The sequence below is a fragment of the Xenopus laevis genome, chromosome 6L, assembly GCF_017654675.1.
Source record: "Xenopus laevis strain J_2021 chromosome 6L, Xenopus_laevis_v10.1, whole genome shotgun sequence".
Classification (NCBI taxonomy): domain Eukaryota; kingdom Metazoa; phylum Chordata; class Amphibia; order Anura; family Pipidae; genus Xenopus; species Xenopus laevis.
In genome coordinates this window covers 138,730,286-138,748,015 of record NC_054381.1, presented here as the reverse complement: position 1 = coordinate 138,748,015, position 17,730 = coordinate 138,730,286, and the positions used below count along the sequence as shown (strand labels likewise).

General features: G+C 39.8%; 1 protein-coding gene across 4 annotated transcripts in view; it reads left to right on the top strand.

Annotated features, from left to right (window-relative positions):
* The window catches only part of vps13b.L (vacuolar protein sorting 13 homolog B L homeolog), a 591,067-nt gene that overhangs the window by 321,855 nt on the left and 251,482 nt on the right, over positions 1–17,730 (top strand). For all 4 annotated transcript variants that reach the window (XM_018268144.1, XM_018268145.1, XM_018268146.2 and 1 more), the window contains exons 26-27: positions 13,438–13,609; positions 14,885–14,999. In XM_018268144.1, coding sequence (XP_018123633.1) covers positions 13,438–13,609; positions 14,885–14,999 — 287 coding nt within the window. The remainder of the gene's footprint in view (positions 1–13,437; positions 13,610–14,884; positions 15,000–17,730) is intronic.

Sequence of the window (17,730 nt, the reverse complement as noted above, 5' to 3'; positions counted from 1 at the left end):
TGTACATGCGCTGGGGAAATGCACTGTATTCAGCAAAGGGCCTGTATACCGAGGGAGCAGGATTTCCTTTGAATCCGATGTCTCTGTTTCTTGCTTGTTCTGCATATGTTTGGAATCATTCTTTGGCCCTTACAGCGCTTGTCAAATGTTTGGATCATTTCTATCCAGCGATGCCCACATCAGGACTTTGCTTATATTACGTTAATAAGGGGAGAACGGAATGTGGCATGGCCTTGCCGCTCTCTGAACATTCAGAAGGGTTACCACATAAATAATTAGCAATTTCTACTGAAAACCTGCATTGCATTAGGATGGGGCTATTTAAAAAGTGAAAATGCCAAGACAATCCGTTATCTGCTTCCTTATGTGGCCCACGTGATTCCCCGCAGAATGGAGAGAAACCGGACAGCATCACAGGGGAGGTATTTCAATGTCACATGTAGGCTACATGTAAAGAATTACTGTTACCCATTTCTGTGGCAGCATAATTAATGGCATGCTAAACAGACATTTGTATGTTCCTTTTAAAGCAGGGAATTTACCCCCTGCCCATTAGCTGCTGTGAAGGACAACTCCCTGCATACAGAAACTGTCGTCAAAACCAGCTAGAGGGCAGTAGGTTTACTTTTAAAGGAGAACTAAAGCCTAAAAATGAGTGGCTAAAAACGCCATATTTTATATAATGACCTTATTGCACCAGCCTAAAGTTTCAGCTTGTTAATAGCAGCAATGATCCAGGACTTCAAACTTCTCACAGGGGGTCACCATCTTGGAAAGTGTCTGTGACACTCACATGCTCAGTGGGCTCTGAGCAGCTGTTGAGAAGCTAAGCTTAGGGGTCGTCACTAATTATCCAGCAGATAGTGAAGTTGGTCTGTAATATAAGCTGATGCTACAGGGCTGATTATTAAATTCTGATGCTAATTGCACTGGCTTCTGTGCTGCCATGTAGTAATTATCTGTATTAATTACTAGTCAGCCTTATACTGTGACATTTCTATTCTATGTGTACTGTATATTGTGAGTGGGTCCCTAAGCTCAGTAAGTGACAGCAGCACAGAGCATGTGCAGTGAATCAGTAGAAAAGAAGATGGGGAACTACTGGGGCATCTTTGGAGACACAGATCTTTACTGCTAAAGGACTGTGGTTTCCTTGGGCTGGTACAGAAGCACAAAACATAATATACAACATTTCTACCTTTTTCTTTAGTTAAGCTTTAGTTCTCCTTTAAGGTGAACTACCCCTGTAGCCATCCCTCTGAGTTAATGGTAAAGGCAACTTTGGTGTATTTCCCCCCCCCCAAAGCCTGTGACCCACTGTGACTATAAGCATATTCTATTGCACGGTGCTGGAGGAGCCAGGAAATATTGCTTTTTTGGATTCCTTCTCCTACAGCTCCAGCCAGACAATCTCCCCTTTATCTTGCCAAACTCTCTAAAAAAAAAACCTTTTATCAGCAGTTATTTTATGGCAGTAAAAAACACTCTGCCCTCTCTGTACAAGCATGGAAAATTCCTTTTGTTTATTAGAGAGAAGATAAAAGCTGTTTATGAGTTGTGAATGTAGAACTGTGGCAAGACTTCTGAATGTTGCACTCAGATCCTGTTAGACGTTGATGTATTCCTTGCATTGTCTTATTTATACACTCTTTGCCGTGTATACAGCCCATCTCATTGTCTGCATTGATATTTGGCAGTGTATATGTAGCTGATTACATTGAAGGGCACCGTTGTTATATGCAAATGTCCACTGGATGGCGGGAATCTCATTAGGAAACCTATGCCAATGGTGAGCACAAAGCCTGTAATCTATGGAATAAAGTAATTACAGGATTTACTTGGCACAAATAAAGCAGATAAGGGTCAGGCAGTATGTGTTGGTTGATTCTGCACCTTTCCAAATCACTCCCAGTCTTTCCTAGCATTGTGGGTGATGCACAATTACAGCACATTACACAAACTCTGCATTATCACTGCTATTGAACGTTCCATATGTTGTACTAATAGTATTGTGCTAAAAGTATCTCCGTTTGCACTATGTCTAGGATCACGTACTAACCAACTGGATATTTGCTCCTGACCTGTTCTTTGTTTGATACTGGTTACTAGACTTTGTGCAAACTTTTAAACGACTAATAAAGTATGATGGCACAGGATTGCACACACCTGACATTCCTTATCTCCTTATTTATACCCAAGAATGACAGAGTTACTTTAAAGGGATACTGTCATGGGAATTTTTTTTCCCATGACGAGGGGCAACTGGGAAATAGACAAAATGTCTAGCCCCATGTCAGATTTCAAAATTGAATATGAAAAAATCTGTTTGCTCTTTTGAGAAATGGATTTCAGTGCAGAATTCTGCTGAAGTAGCAATATTAACTGATGTGTTTTGAAAAAAACATGTTTTCCGATGACAGGATCCCATTAAGGGCTCTTACACACAGGCGGTTTTACCTGCACTCCCCTTCGTTGCGCTTTCTTCCGTTCAGCCGCAGGGGAGTGCAGGAGTAGACGCACTAAATTATTTTGAAGGGGGCTGTGCTCGCACAAACACATGTAAAGGTGGCCATACATGGAGAGATCCGCTCGTTTGGCGATGTCGCCAAACGAGCGGCTCTTTCTCCGATATCGGGCTGATCCGATCGAGAGCCCTAAGGCCCAACGATCAGATCCTAACGAATGGGAATGGGGGTCGGATCTTTGGACCGCATCAACGAACAGATGTGGCCTGAGGCAACTTTGGGCGACTATTGAAAACGCATCGCTGCGCGTGCATTAGCGCAGGTGATTTTGCGCTGTAGCCTATGGGGAAAAAACACCGAGGCAGTTCGGGGAGATAGTCGCGCAAAAGATGTGGTGATTAGACGCCAGGCGACAAAACCTCCCCGAATCTCCTTGTCTGGCCTTACCCTTAAGGCTGCCTCTTCTCCATAGATACCAGTGCAACTGCTCTTTTGGTCATGAACCGAGTGTACTGTTCAGTTGCATACCTCGCCACATTTCAGGTTTAAAATCTACCAAGAACACACCCAAGTACACCCAGCCACTCTCTCCTATTTATCTAAACTCTGCCCATTTTTCACTAATCACCACTTTTTAGGAGGTCTGGGATTCAGGTAGACTTTGGCCCCCATTTGGAAGAGGCACAAAATATATAACATGTCAGCATCATTTATTTATATAGCGCCAACAAGATACGCAGTTCAACCTATAGCCATCCAACTGTTTTAGAACTACAATACAAATAGAGAAAAGAAGAAGAATCCCCCTTCTTTTTCTCTATGTTTTTAGTTAATTTGTCCAGATCAGTAGCACTTCCATTGTACTATATTTTTACTTAGCCTTGGTGTGCTCCCACAACCCCCCTTTTTTGCCTTTAGAACAACAAAACCCAGATTCCCCCTGCAGCTTTTAGCAGTAGATGGGCCACAACATGATGATGATTGGAAGTTTCCCATACTTCATTAGAACACTATAGTGCTTAGTTATGTTTTAAAACCTTAGTTTGCTGCTAAAATGTTAGAAAGATGGGTACTCTTTTATATATATATATATATAACCTTATTTTTTCCAACCTTAAGTCAATGGATAGGATTTGAAATTTAAACCAGCTTCGATTTCCAAATTTCTGGTTCTGCCTAGTTACTGTTTGGTGAGGAGAAGGTAGTAAAACAAACACCAGTCCCCAGGTATTCCATCTGTGTAATGAGCTGCTTCTTATCTCAATGCCTAACCAAGGCTGCAGTTTAGGGAATGGTGGGGTTTCTTTATTCAGTGCTCATGTCCGTTTAATCAAATTACACGTCGTGCAGGAGAAGGGAATACATTGTGTATTGCCTCTTTAATATGAAGTATTTCTCATTTAAGTGCTGATAATGATGCAGATAATCTTCCTATAACACTGATGTCATTGGTATTTATTTGTCTGTAGAAAATGCTTCAAAACAAAAGTAAGAACAGGCAAGGCAAATTATCAGTAGCCATAAATCATGTACAATATCTGTTAGTATCTTTTTATGCAGGATTGTTTGCCTTGAGCACGCCCCTCCTCCATTATCATGAGCGCTTCCATTAGATCACATGACGAGATCACATGGCAAGATCACATGGCCGCAGGCTACGCATGACATGCACTTAATGACCCTGCTGATTAGCTTAGGAGAGTGGGGCAGTAATTGACTGGAAAGAGGTGATTTCATAAACATTGTTTATTTGTATTGTGTGTTGTGATTTATTTCTCTTCTCAGCAGATACATTGAAAGCTCAGCACTGAAAATCCCATACTTCTCTATAGACCTTTCCATGCATTTGCCATAATCTCTCGATTTCCTCACAACAGAACTTTTAGAAACGTTCATTATTTCCTGCCTGCGAGTCCCCAGCGAGTGCATTAAAGGCAAGCTTATTGCGTACCCCCCTTTTTCAACATGTTTACCGAATATGTGTTAGCGAGACACTTTTTTTTTTTTTTTAAATAGTTTTTGCATTTTGTTTTAATTAGGAAACATCGATGGTTTTTATTATCTTTTGCACTAAACAGGGCAAAATCTGAACGTTTAAGTAAAGTCGCGGTTTACTCCTGGTTCTTCCGAGTATGATCAAAACAAATCGCCAATGAGAAGCCACAGTTTAATGAGCTCTGACTTATCTCAGAAACTAACAGGCTTTAGAACATTGCAACAGCCATGTGTAGGGCCCATTTGCTAACATAACCAGCCAGCAAGCAAGAGGGTTTCTAGCTGCTCTAGATGCAGGACCTATACAGCCTCATACAACATAGCACAACTTTGTTCTTTTATCTGATCTTGGGATGCAGCAAATCCATCATTTTTGGATTCCGATAAATGTCAAATGCTCCACCAAACAATTTTTTGCATACCAAATCCTAATTTGCGTATTCCGATTTCAGAAAGAAAAAAACCTCAAAACATTTTTCACATTCAATTGTCCAATAATTCAAAGTCACAGGGTTTCTATTTAGTTTGGCTGAATGCTTAGAATTAGGCACATTCCTAATCTTCTGCATCCAGGATGCAAATAGCCACAGTTACCATTCAGGGTTCAGGTCCTGCCTCTGTGCTGTTCATGCTTGTGTGTACATTACAGGAACAGTAACACCAAAAAATGTGTTGTAAAGTAATTAAAATATAATGCAGTGTTGCCCTGCACTGGTAAAATTGATGTGTTTGCTTCAGAAACACTACTATAGTTCATATAAACACGCGATGGCGGAAATTGAAAAAAGGCTGTATGGCACAGGTTAAATAGTTTTTCTAAGTCGCCTGAAGTTGCCTCACGAGAAGATTTTGGGCGACTTCGGAAAACGAAGAGCTCCGAGTGCCATCCCGCCGGCGATTTACATTCTAGCCAATGGGAAGGCCTTTCAGGGAGATTAGTCGCCCGAAGAAGAGGACATTTGTCCCTGGGCGAATAATCTCCCCCGAAATCTTGCGTGTGTCACCACCCTTATGTTCTACAGAGTTTATCTGCTGTGTAACCTGAGCCTTTTCTCCTTTAAATGGCTGCCCCCATTGCTACACACCCACTCATTTATATGAACTATAGTAGTGTTTCTGAATCAAACACATCAGTTTTACCAGTGCAAGGCAAACCTACATTATATTTTATTACTTTATAACACTTACATTTTTTGATGTTACTGTTCCCTTAAAGAGCAAAGTGATGGATAATACATTTTAGCAGGGCAAAGAAAAAAACAGCAAAAGGGCTTATATTAATGATTTAAATACATACAAAATGATAGAGTATTTAGGCGGTACAAATTCCAAATGTAACTGTGTCGTCAAACATAATCATCATATATAATTTTTCCTGGAGAAACGTGAAAGGCGTCGGTTCTGCTTTAAAGAGTTGTGTGTACAAGTAGCTCTGTATAAATACAAATATACAGATTCTTACTTTTTTCTCGGTACTTATAGCGTTAATTACATAGTCTAGATTTTTCTTCGTATTCAACACCCCCCATGGCTGTGTTCTCTTTTCAGATTTGCCGTATGGAGACATTGAAATTCACCATGGAGCAACCTCTCATTTAGCTGTTTGTATGTTCAGCGAGCCTTGGGCTACGTTTAACTTTGCTCTTTTCCCCCCCCACTATATTGTTTATGCGTTTTTCCCATTTGCTTTTAAAACCTTGATCACTGTCAAACAAAAATAGTTTCCCCTTGCCCTTATTTATGAATTTATTGAACTCTGCACATTCTGCATAGAAAGCCGAGTCTGTTCTGGGGAGGAGGAGGAGGCCGCCTGCTTATTTTTCAAAGTCTTCTTTCAAGTGTAGTGAACTTTAGATGATTTTTTCGATGGAGAGAGGCGGAGAAGATATCCGACCACTTGTTTACATTGAATTGGAGGGGGAAAAAAGGCATTTGCTTACAATATCCCTAGATGATTTATATTTTAAGCTGCAAGTAATTCTTTTCACGCTGACAAGTTTATGGTGAGCACTGAACTCCTGTTTGTGCACCACTGAACAGTCAGGACCCCATTACTTCCTGCACTCCATTCTGGGTGGTGCACGTGTGTGTGTGGCCTGCAAAGAGTTAAACACCCCCCCCACATCCAAATTTCAAATTAGGGCAGCTAAAGCAAAGGCAAGACGCACCACTTGTTACTGTTTACACAGGCACAAAACAGTGGTCGAAGTGTTTAGTCCTCGGGGAAAGCCAGTGATTGAACAAGAAGCCGGAGTTATTTTGATAAGCCATAGCACCAGTGTGGCCGACAACTGTGATCATCTGGGGGCCTTGAGCAGGGCCAAGGATGAAGACCTCATGTGTTTTTTTTTTCCTTCTTGATGAACAAAGATAAATTCTGCTAGGAAAATAAACCAAAGTATTTGGGCCAATTTGCAGAGCATTGGCGAAAGATTTAAACTGCTTATTTTGTGACTTAGCGTGCGAAGGTGTGGGAAAATTGTACTGTGCCTGCACGTCACTAGAGACTGGAACCTAAGCATGGGATGATGGGATAGGAGCATGATAATCTGAAGAACAATCAATATGTAAAAATAGATCAAGCACGAGAGATTCTCAGGACTGCTACTAGGTAAACCTCACATTGAAATATCTTGTTAAAATTCTAGACTGCATAAAAAAAAACATTTTTAGTATTATATCAAGGGAGCCAGCCTGCAGCCCTCTTATTAAACTGCTACTCTCAGCATCCCAGATTTATTAAGGGTCGTATTGAAATTTGGAATTAGAATTTTCACATTTTTTTTTTTTATGGTCAACACTCTCAAATTTGAATTGTGAATTATCCAAATTTCGAGATTTATGATACTCTGGGGCATGTTTACTAACATTGGAGATAAATATCTGGAGAGATTTCTGGAGATATTGCCCATGGCAAACAATTAGCAATTAGATTGAAACAGCCACCTATAAGTTAGAAAACAAAAGCAAAGATCTGATTGGTTGCTATGAACAACAATTCCAGAAATCCCTCCAGATATTTATCTCCAATGTTCGTAAACATGACCCTCTGGTCCTTTAAGAACTCTAATTCGACTATTCGCCACCTAAAACCTGTCGAGTTCATGTATAAGTCAATGGGAGAAGTCCAGGGGCCAATTTGGACATGTTAGTAGCCTTCCTGACATTCAAGTTTATTTAAGAGGAAAAACTCAAATCGAGATTAGTCAAATTTGAGTCAAGTTTTATTAGAGTCGGTAAAATTAGTGCGAGCTTTAGATATTCAATTTTTTTTTTTTTATATAAATAACCCCGCAGTAGAATTTCGAGTATATTTGAATTTTGTAGAGTTTAAAAAAACACATGAATTCGGTATTCGACCTTTGATAAATGTGCCTCTCCATGTGTTACAGTTAAATACCTGATCAAGGGTGAAATTGCTGTTTTTGCAGGTGCACTGGGGTCCAGGAACTTTGAAACATATTTAGTTTGAAATAGTGTTCCCCAGGGAGTATCCCAACCTACCTTTTCTTCATATAATGTATGGGGAGAAAGGAAAAACCAGGGAGGTGTTTCACTGGGCGGAATCAAGCGATACCTCATATGTTTGATTTAGCCCAAGTGCAGCTGCAGGGAGTGGCAGGGTCTCAGGGCAGAGGTATAAGATTCTGTGCATTGTTCTATACAGGCAGCAAGATTCGTTACCTTAGTAAATTAGAATGAAGGCTGTATTTAATGGGGAACTATCGCGAAAATTAACATTTAACATAAGCTTCAGCATACTGAAATAAGAAGATTTCTAAATAAAACCAATTAAAAATGATGCAAGTTTATGTTCACTATCCTTCTCTCAGCATTTGTTTCTCTTCATGCAGGAGTTGGGTGTCAGATATGCATTGACAGATAGATCCAATATATCTTATAGGGGGCTCATTTTGCCTAGAAGATGTATTATTCCTCTTTACCCAGACTGACCAGAGGAAGGAACAGATGGGCCCCTTTAAGCCATATTTTTCGCCCCCCCTGCCTGCCTGTGGCTTCCATAAACAACTTCTTTATACCATAACTAGGGATGCACCGAATCCAGGATTGTGGCCAGGATTCGCCCTTTTTCAGCAGGATTCAGATTCGGCCAAATCCTTCTGCACGGCCGAACTGAATCGGAATCCTAATTTGCATATGCAAATTAGCGGTGGGGACTTTTTGTCACAAAACAAGAAAGTAAAAAACGTTTCCCTCTTCCCACCCCTAATTTGCATATGCAAATTAGGATCCGGTTCAGTATTCAGCCCAATCTTTTGGGGGTTCGGCGGAATCCAAAATAGTGCATTCGGTGCATCCCTAACATAACAATTTTAATGTAATATAGCCAATGTATAAAATCATTGGCCCAAAAAGTTGGACGCCTCTGTTCAAGGCAAACAAAACGCCCAAAAAATATCAATTGCTGAGCCTGACTGAATCGATAAGACATAGGTTTTTATTTGCATTTGCTTCTTTTACAAAACATCTTCCATGCAACAATGATCTTATCTCACCCACTGACTAGGGGCTTGTTTCATATTGTGGCCTGAAAGCTCATTTATTCCTCGGTAGGTTCCCGGGTGTAGTAGAAAGGATAATTAATGTGCCTGTACAAAGGAATTATGGATTATATCACATATCTGTGTTTACAGGCAGAGTAAACACAAGACACATGAGCCCACTCTTCTAGTATACAGTTGCTTATGAAGTTTGGCTTTACAGGATGTGCACTGCTTTGTGCCTGACATGGGGGCTTACACAAAGAATACACACACTTTCATTTGCTGACCTTTCCAGCAGCGGAGGGGTTAATGCCCCTCACGTTTTCATCTTGGCAGTGAACTTTTTCCAACAGGGAGCTTAAGTATGTTTATTCTAATTTTTAACATTGTAATTGCTGTAGAAGTATACAACACTTACCAACCTGATGCGTAGTTGGAGCGGGACCACCCACGGAGCCCGCTTGAATAATAGAGTGGAAAGTGGAATGGCTACAAATAGTCATACATCACAAACTGGCTAATGATGCTGAACGGTAAATAGCGAGTGGTATTCTTTACACCCCAAGTGTCTGCACAATATAGACAGTTTAGACCGTGATAATTAAGATGAAAGAGTGGTAAATATCGAGCGATATTTTTATACCCCAGGTGTCTGCTCAGGGCACTTGTTTTAAGTGGAATTGTATGTGCTCCATAAACTCTTGTGGCCAGGGATAAGTAAATACCTCTATACGGCTACATGGCTCCTAATATTTCCACTTGAATTATGTGTAATTACAAAGAATGCCCTTTATGGTATGTTGTTAACCCTGTTGTATATATAACCCTGTGATTCCCAACTAATGGGCCTTTTAACAACTACACAGAAAACATATCTGGTTTGTCAGAATTTTGCACTGACATCCCTGAGAAGTATGGGTCATCTGTTGGTCAATATATATATAATATATATATATATATATATATATAAAAAATACACAAAAGCCATGAATATCTTGTAAATTATATCCTTATAAACGGTGAGTTCTGATGTCATCAGTTATAAACGGTGAGTTCTGATGTCATTTCTGTCACATGACTCACTGAAACTTGTGTATTATAATAAATAAAGTACCCCCAGTTGCAAAATATGAGGATATTAGAAGTTACCTCGGAGTTCCATGACCTGTATAAAAATGGTCATGAAACTCCTCGGTAACTTATAATATCCTTATATTTTACAAAAGGGGTACTTTATTCACTGTGTATGTGTATATATATATATATATATATATATATATATATATATATATATATAATATATATATATATATATATATATATATATATATATATATATATATATATATATGCTGGTTCTAACTTTTGAAACTGATAGCCCCATATAAAAAAGAAAGACAAGACAGTAAAGGACTCGTTTCAACTGTAATATTTCATATTTAATACATATATATTGAAAGGTTGCTTAGTATTATATTTTCTTTCATTAAGCAACTTTTTATTTTTGGGTTTACATCCCATTGGATGATTGAGGTTTCTAGTAGTAAACGTTTCTGCATGCCTCTATTAAACCAAGTTGGAGTGCTACCCCCTCTGCATATATATAGTTCACCTCCTTGACCTGGGCCCATCCATCTCCTCATTTAAGGTTTTTATTTTGCAAATAATACCATCTGTATCTTACTTCTCCTTCTGCCAAGTTCACTATTACATCACCATCAAATAATAGATTTTCATTGTGACATCAGGATTGTGTCTCGATTCAAAAGCCGGGTACTAAAGGCAGCCCTAAAAACAGTGGAACCTGCTTTGTAAAAGATGAAATAATAGGCTTTTTGCCACTTGTGAGAAACAAATAATTTTAGTCAAGTGTTTTCTAGATGCTAGTTTGTTTCATTTAAATTTATTTGTCTGGGAAGAGACAAAATCTTAAATCCAATAAAAAATCATTTAAACGTTAATTAAATTCAATAGAAATATTTTTCCTCCAATGATAATTTATTATATCTGAGTTGTGATCAGGTACAAGGTACTGTTTTATTATTAGAGAGGAAAAGGAAACATTATTTGGGTATTTTGAATTATGATTAAAACGGGAGAAGGCCTTTCTGTAATTCAGAGCTTTATACGCCTGTGAATGGAAAGTACTACCTCACAGAGCAGTGCAGCATTAATACTCAAATTCTATATCTCATTGGAGTAAAAAAACTGTACTACACTACTGAGCCCCAATAGGGACGAACCGATCAGCAATTAAACCGTGTGACTGAGCTTCAGTCGTGCCTAAGTGGCAATTATAGACGCAATATTGGGCCTTTTCTCCTGAACTAAAATCTGTTCTCATGGATTTTTTGAGATCACCTCTTCCTGAATACCACTCCTCCCAATCACACCGCCTGGTGGCCTTTACTTTTTGCTTCATTAACTTTGTTTTAAAGCAGAATCAGAAAGTCAACACTTCTTATCATGTATTGATTGTCATTCCATTTCCTCAGTCAGAATTTCCTGTTTTTATGAAGTAAAATCTCAGTAATTTTATTCCCATTTTGCAATTGATTCTAAATTTTGTGCCATAATTTTTTTTGCTTTTTTAAAGGAGAAGGAAAGTCGTTTGGCACTTGAGGTGCCAAATGTTGGGCACCTCCAAGTGAATGTTTTTACTTATCTAAAACCCCGGGCCGGTGCTCCTATCAGCAGAAAACTGCACCATGGAGCGTCCTCTTCTGACATCTTCTTTCTTCTCGCAGCTGCGCATGCGCATTCGAGTGAAAAGCCAAACGCATGTGTCTGCCCCAGGAGATTTGAAGAGCGAAGAAGCCAGAAGAGGATCGCTCCGTGGTACTTGTTGGAAAACCCAGGGCCTGTGCAGTTTTCTGCTGATATGAGCACTGCCCGGGGTTTCAGATAAGTAAATACATTAATTTGGGGGTGCCTAATAGGGACAGGGTCGGACTGGAGCACCGTCTGCGCATGCGCGCCAGCACCCCACCGTCTGCGCATGCATGCGCGTAGCCGTGGAACACAAGGAAGGGAGCACACGGCACGGCACGGTGCGGCGCAGCAAGGGGGGCGGGGGGATGCACTGAATCTACTATTTTGGATTTGACTGAATCCATCGGAAAGATTTGGCTGAATACCCAACCGAATCCTAATTTGCATATACAAATTAGGGGTAGAAAGGGGAAAACATTTTTACTTCCATGTTTTGTAACAAAAAGTAATGTGATTTCCCTCCTCGCCCCTAATTTGCATATGCAAATTAGGATTCGGTTCGGCTGGGCAGAAGGATTCAGCCGAATCCGAATCCTGCTGAAAAAGGCCGAATCCTGGTTGAATCCCGAACCATGTCCTGTATTCGGTGCATCCCTAGTGCCTAACATTTGGTGCTAAACGACTTTCCTTTTCCTTTAATAACAAGCAAAAAAAGCTTCAAAAGAGATCCAAATTACGGAAACACCCCTTATCTGTAAAATCCCAGGTCTCAAGCATTCTGAATAATAGGTCCCATACCTGTATTACATGTTTGCAGCCCATGTGCTTGGTTAGCAAAGATGGCAAAAAGTTCTAGAGGTGGCTTAAATCCTACCCTATAATGAAATATCATGCAGGCTGAATGCTGCTATCTCATGTCACGCTAATACAGTAAACAGTTATGACTCAGTACAGTAGAGGTTACCGATGTCACATAAACCTCATTCTACTCCCTTGATGTGTGTTTGATTTAGGTTCAACCACTCAAATTTGGATTTCTCTCAAGCTTTTTAACATACCTAAGAGACTTGATGAAAGCATAATTGGTTCTGCCTGCAATCTATTGTCTCAGATTCTGTTTGTTTCCACGGCAAAGCTGATGAAAACTGTGTCCAGTTATTGCTTGCGTGTCCATCCCTGTCTGTTACGTCTCCCCACAGCTCCCACTAACACTAATTAGATCTGCTTTTTAGTTATTAGTCAGTAAATCACCAATGTTCGTAGGAAAACCATGTCGCCGGTTATTTATTTATTTTTGTAACACGCTGTATGTATCTACTATGTATACAGTATATATCCTCATGTAGTTTTACTTTCATCTTCATTTCTTATTGACTACAATGACTTCTGCCCAAGAGCTCACACGTGAGGCAGATTTGTGCCTGGAAATTTAAAAGGCCAAAATGTGCCTGTTGTTGGTACTGACAGGTGGACATCAGCCAAACTGAACCTCCTGTAGGCTGCAAGTCCACCTAGGGGCTACCAAATAGTCAATCACAGCCCTTTTTTCGTGCTTGCTTTGCTCCCCAACTATTTTTACATTTAAATGTGGCTCATGGGTAAAAAAAAAGGTTGGGGACCCCTGTATTAAGGTGTTAGTGGCTCAGTTTTAGCCCTACCTTGAAAGCCATTGTCTCTGACCAGCTAAAAGGCCTAGAAATGACACACCAATTGCAATTTTTTGCTTTTTGTGACCGTTCTTCTGTATTTTCTTTATCCAGGGAGATTCCCTACAGGCTGCTGAGGATTCACCTTTCTCCGACTCTGTGACCCTGGAGCAAACAACCAGCAATATTGGAGTATCCAGTGGCCGGGTCAGTCTATGGATGCAATGGATGCTGCCCAAAATTACCATGAAGCTGTTTGCCTTGGATCCTGGAATTAAAGGCGGAAGTATGCATCTTTCTCTTAAATCCAATATAGAAGCTTTTAGAGGAGCAAATCTTTTAGTTGGCCATATACAGTATAACCAGAACTTTTTGGGCAGTTTGGCTGGTTTGAACACAGTGCCCAATTTTCTAGGCCAGGTGGGGGCAGCTTTTGCAAAATATCCTGTGCTCATGTTGACTGATAGAGGATCTACAGTGGTAAATGAAGAACTTACTATACTTACTATACAATGTAGGTCTCTATAAAAATGATATAGCATAAAAACAGCTCCTATGTTAAACCCTGCTTCATCTAAATAAACCATTTTCATACAAATATACTATTTTAATAGTATGTACCATTGGCTAATCCTAAATAGAAAATTGCCATTTTAAGTACCGCCAGCTGGGATCATACAACTCACGGTGCACACAAACAAACCAAGGGTACATGTTGGGTCACATGATCCAATTAATGGATAAAGTTCTGTCTTTATCTCCCATATTTCTTACTGTTATAATTAAGGGCAGAGGCACTTGGGGAGATTTAGTCGCCTGGCGACAAATCGCCTCTTCTTCGGGCAACTAATCTCCCCGCACTGCCTTCCCGATGGCTAGAATCTAAATCGCTGGCGGGATGGCACTCGGATCACTTCATTTTCTGAAGTTGCCCGCAGTTTCCTCATGAAGCGACTTCTGGCGACTTCAGAAAACAAAGCGCTCTGAGTGTCTTCCCACCGACGATTTGGATTCTAGCCAGCGGGAAGGCAGTTCGGGAAAATTAGTTGCCCGAAGAAGAGGCGATTTGTTGCCGGGCGACATGAAACACCTCATGTTTGTATCTGTTCATTCGTATGACTTTTTGTCTTTTTTTTCTTTTGGGGGAATGTAATTAAAGTCGCAAAGAGAAAAACAATTCGCACCAATAGGAATAATAATGCACAACTTGCAATGTAATATTGTTCCTTAAACTGTTATTGCATTGCGAATTTTAATTGCGCATTTGGAATTTTAATTGTGCACTCTTAAGAAGTGCTTGAAGGTGTCGTAATCTTTTGGAACAAACATGACGACTTTTTCAGTAAGAAGTTTTATTACATTCACTGCGCATTGGCGCAAACTATAAAATTCGCAAATGGTCTTCCACTGTCGGAAGTGGTCATTAAACAGTTTTTGGGTTTGCAAAAGCTATATTAAATTTGCGAAAAGGCATAACTTTTCGCATTTGGAATAGTTTTTCCGTTACCGACTTTTATTACATTCCCCCATAAGACTCACTCTTGCTTATCTAACCTTGCAGAGATATGTGTGGTCAGTGAACTTGAAGACCTTAATGCATCCGTGGATGTCCAGGATGTGTACACAAAAGTGAAGTGCAAAATTGAGAGCTTTAACATTGATCACTACAGAAGCAGGTAATTTGCTTGGAGAGAATCACTGCCAACCTCATAGATTCCTTTGTACGGTATATAGGAAAAATCTTGTCAATGGAATACCATTGACTTGTGCTTTATACATTTTGCCCAATGTTCGCGTTAAAGGTCTCCGCTATTGTCAAGAATTACCCCCTGATTAGTATAAATTAGTGCAGAACTCCCAGAGCCTCAATTCTTCCAAGGAGACAAATGTAAATGTTTGATGCTTAGAATTTAAAGAACCTGCGCATTTTTGTTTGTACCACTTTAATGATATATATATATATATATATATATAGGGGTCAGCAGAATTCCTGTACCCCCACAGTCTGTATCAGATGTCTGCTTATGCATATGCAACCTATGAAAGAGTAATATTCTGAGACAATTTGCAATTGGTTTGCATATTTTATTACTTGTGGTTTTGTACTTATTTAGCTTTTTATTCAGCAGCTTGCTAGTTTGCAGTCTCATCAATCTGGTTGCTACTGTTCAATTTACCCTAGCAACCATTAACATATTTGAATAAGAGACTGGAATATGATTAGGAAAGGGCCTGACTAAAAAGATGGGTAATAAGAAAAAATAAAAAGCAGCAATAACAATACATTTGTAGCCTTGCAAAGCATTCGTTTTTTAGATGGGGTCACTGACCCCCATTTGAAAACTGAAAAGAATGAGAAGAAGGAAAATAATTCATAGACTATAAAAAAATAATAATGCAGACCGATTGAAAAGTAGGGATGCACCGAATCCACTATTTTGGATTCTGCCGAACCCCTGAATCCTTTGCGAAAAATTCAACCGAACCGAATCGAATCCTAATTTGCATATGTAAATTAGGGGTGGGAAGAGGAAAACATTTTTTACTTCGTTTTGTGACAAAAAGTCACTCAATTTCCCTCCCTGCCCCTAATTTGCATATGCAAATTTGGTTTGGCCAGGCAGAAGGATTCGACTGAATCCGAATCCTGCTGAAATAGGCTGAATCCTGGCCGAATCCCAAACCGAATCCTGGATTCGGTGCATCCCTATTGAAAAGTTCTTTAGAAATGGCTATTCTATGAGTTAACTTAAAAGTGATATAATGGCTAATTCTAAGCAACTTTTCAATTGGCCTTCATTTTTTCTTTTTCATTGTTTTTTAACTATATGCCTTCTTCAGACTCTTTCTAGTTTTCAAACGGGGGTCACTGACCCTATGTAAAAAAACAAATGCTCTGTAAGGCTACACATGTATTATTGTTGCTACTTTTGATGACTCCTTTTTTCTATTAAGGCCTCTCCTATTCATATTCCAGTATATGATGTATATCAGTGCATAGTTGCTGGGGTCATTTGGACCCTAGCAACCTGATTGTTGAAATTGCAACCTGGAGAGCTGCTGAATAACTCAAAAAGCATAAATTATGAAAAATTAAAACCAAATTGAAAATTGTCTCAGAATATCACTCTCTACATCATACTAAGGGTAAGGGCACACCTGGAGATTCGGGGAGATTTAGTCGCCCAGCGACTAATCGCCTTTTCTTTGGGGCGACTAATCTCCCCCCGAACTGCTTCCCCGTGTCTTCCGTCTGCTTCGTTTTCCGAAGTCGCCCGAAGTTTCCTAACAAGGAAATCGAAGTGCTGCGAGTGCATTGGCGCAGGCGTTTTTTCATTGAAGCAGACGGAAGACACGGGGAAGCAGTTTGGGGAGATTCGACTCCCCAAAGTAGAGGTTATTAGTCGCCGTGCGACTAAATCTCCCTGAATCTCCAGGTGTGCCCTAACCCTAAAAGTTAATTTAAAGGTGAACAACCCCATTAACGCCATGGGAAGTGCCTCTTTGTATTTACATGTAATTGTTCCATATATACAGCAGTTGTTCCATAGTCTTGCTATAACCAGGTTGTATTTGTTAGATCACAGCTAGTGAATTATAAGGAATAGTGGGATATGGATTGGATATGGCGCAGGCTTTTTTCTTTATAAATTACAGTCTAGGTTCCTGATAACATCATCGCAAAACTATATTCATTGTTGAACATCAGCTTCAGTCCAATAATAAAACTTGCCATTTCTGTGGCCATATGTGTGATTTACAGAAGACTTAAAATATGAAACGTGCAAGTATCACTTTTCTGTGAAAGCATGAAATAATTGCTGGAATGCTCTCCTGCATTCTGTCTCCATCTGGGGCTTTCAGACATACACTCTTATGTAGCATCAGCTTATTTGGCTTTATCATTGTGGCCCAGCCAAGTTATGACCCGGACTGTCATGATACAGTTATTATAACATAGTACTTTTTAGAGAATACTCGCCTGAATAAATCAGCATTTGCCAGTATGCTCATTTTGGGTTTTAAAGGGCAAGTAATATACACAATTGTCAAGAAAGTATCCCCATGTTCAGCCAATGAAAGAGTGATTAGAAATTAAATGTATCTTGAAATCAACATTAAGGGGCAGATGTATGAAGGGTCGAATATCGAGGGTTAATTAACCCTCGATATTCGACTAGGAACTAAAATCGTTCGACTTCGAATATCGAAGTCGAACGATTTAGCGCAAATCCTGCGATCGAATGATCGAAGGATTATTCGTTCGATCGAACGATTAAATCCTTCGAATCGAACGATTCAAAGGATTTTAATACAACGATCGAAGGAATATCCTTCGATCAAAAAATCTCAGGCAAGCCTATGGGGACCTTCCCCATAGGCTAACATTGACTTCGGTAGCTTTTA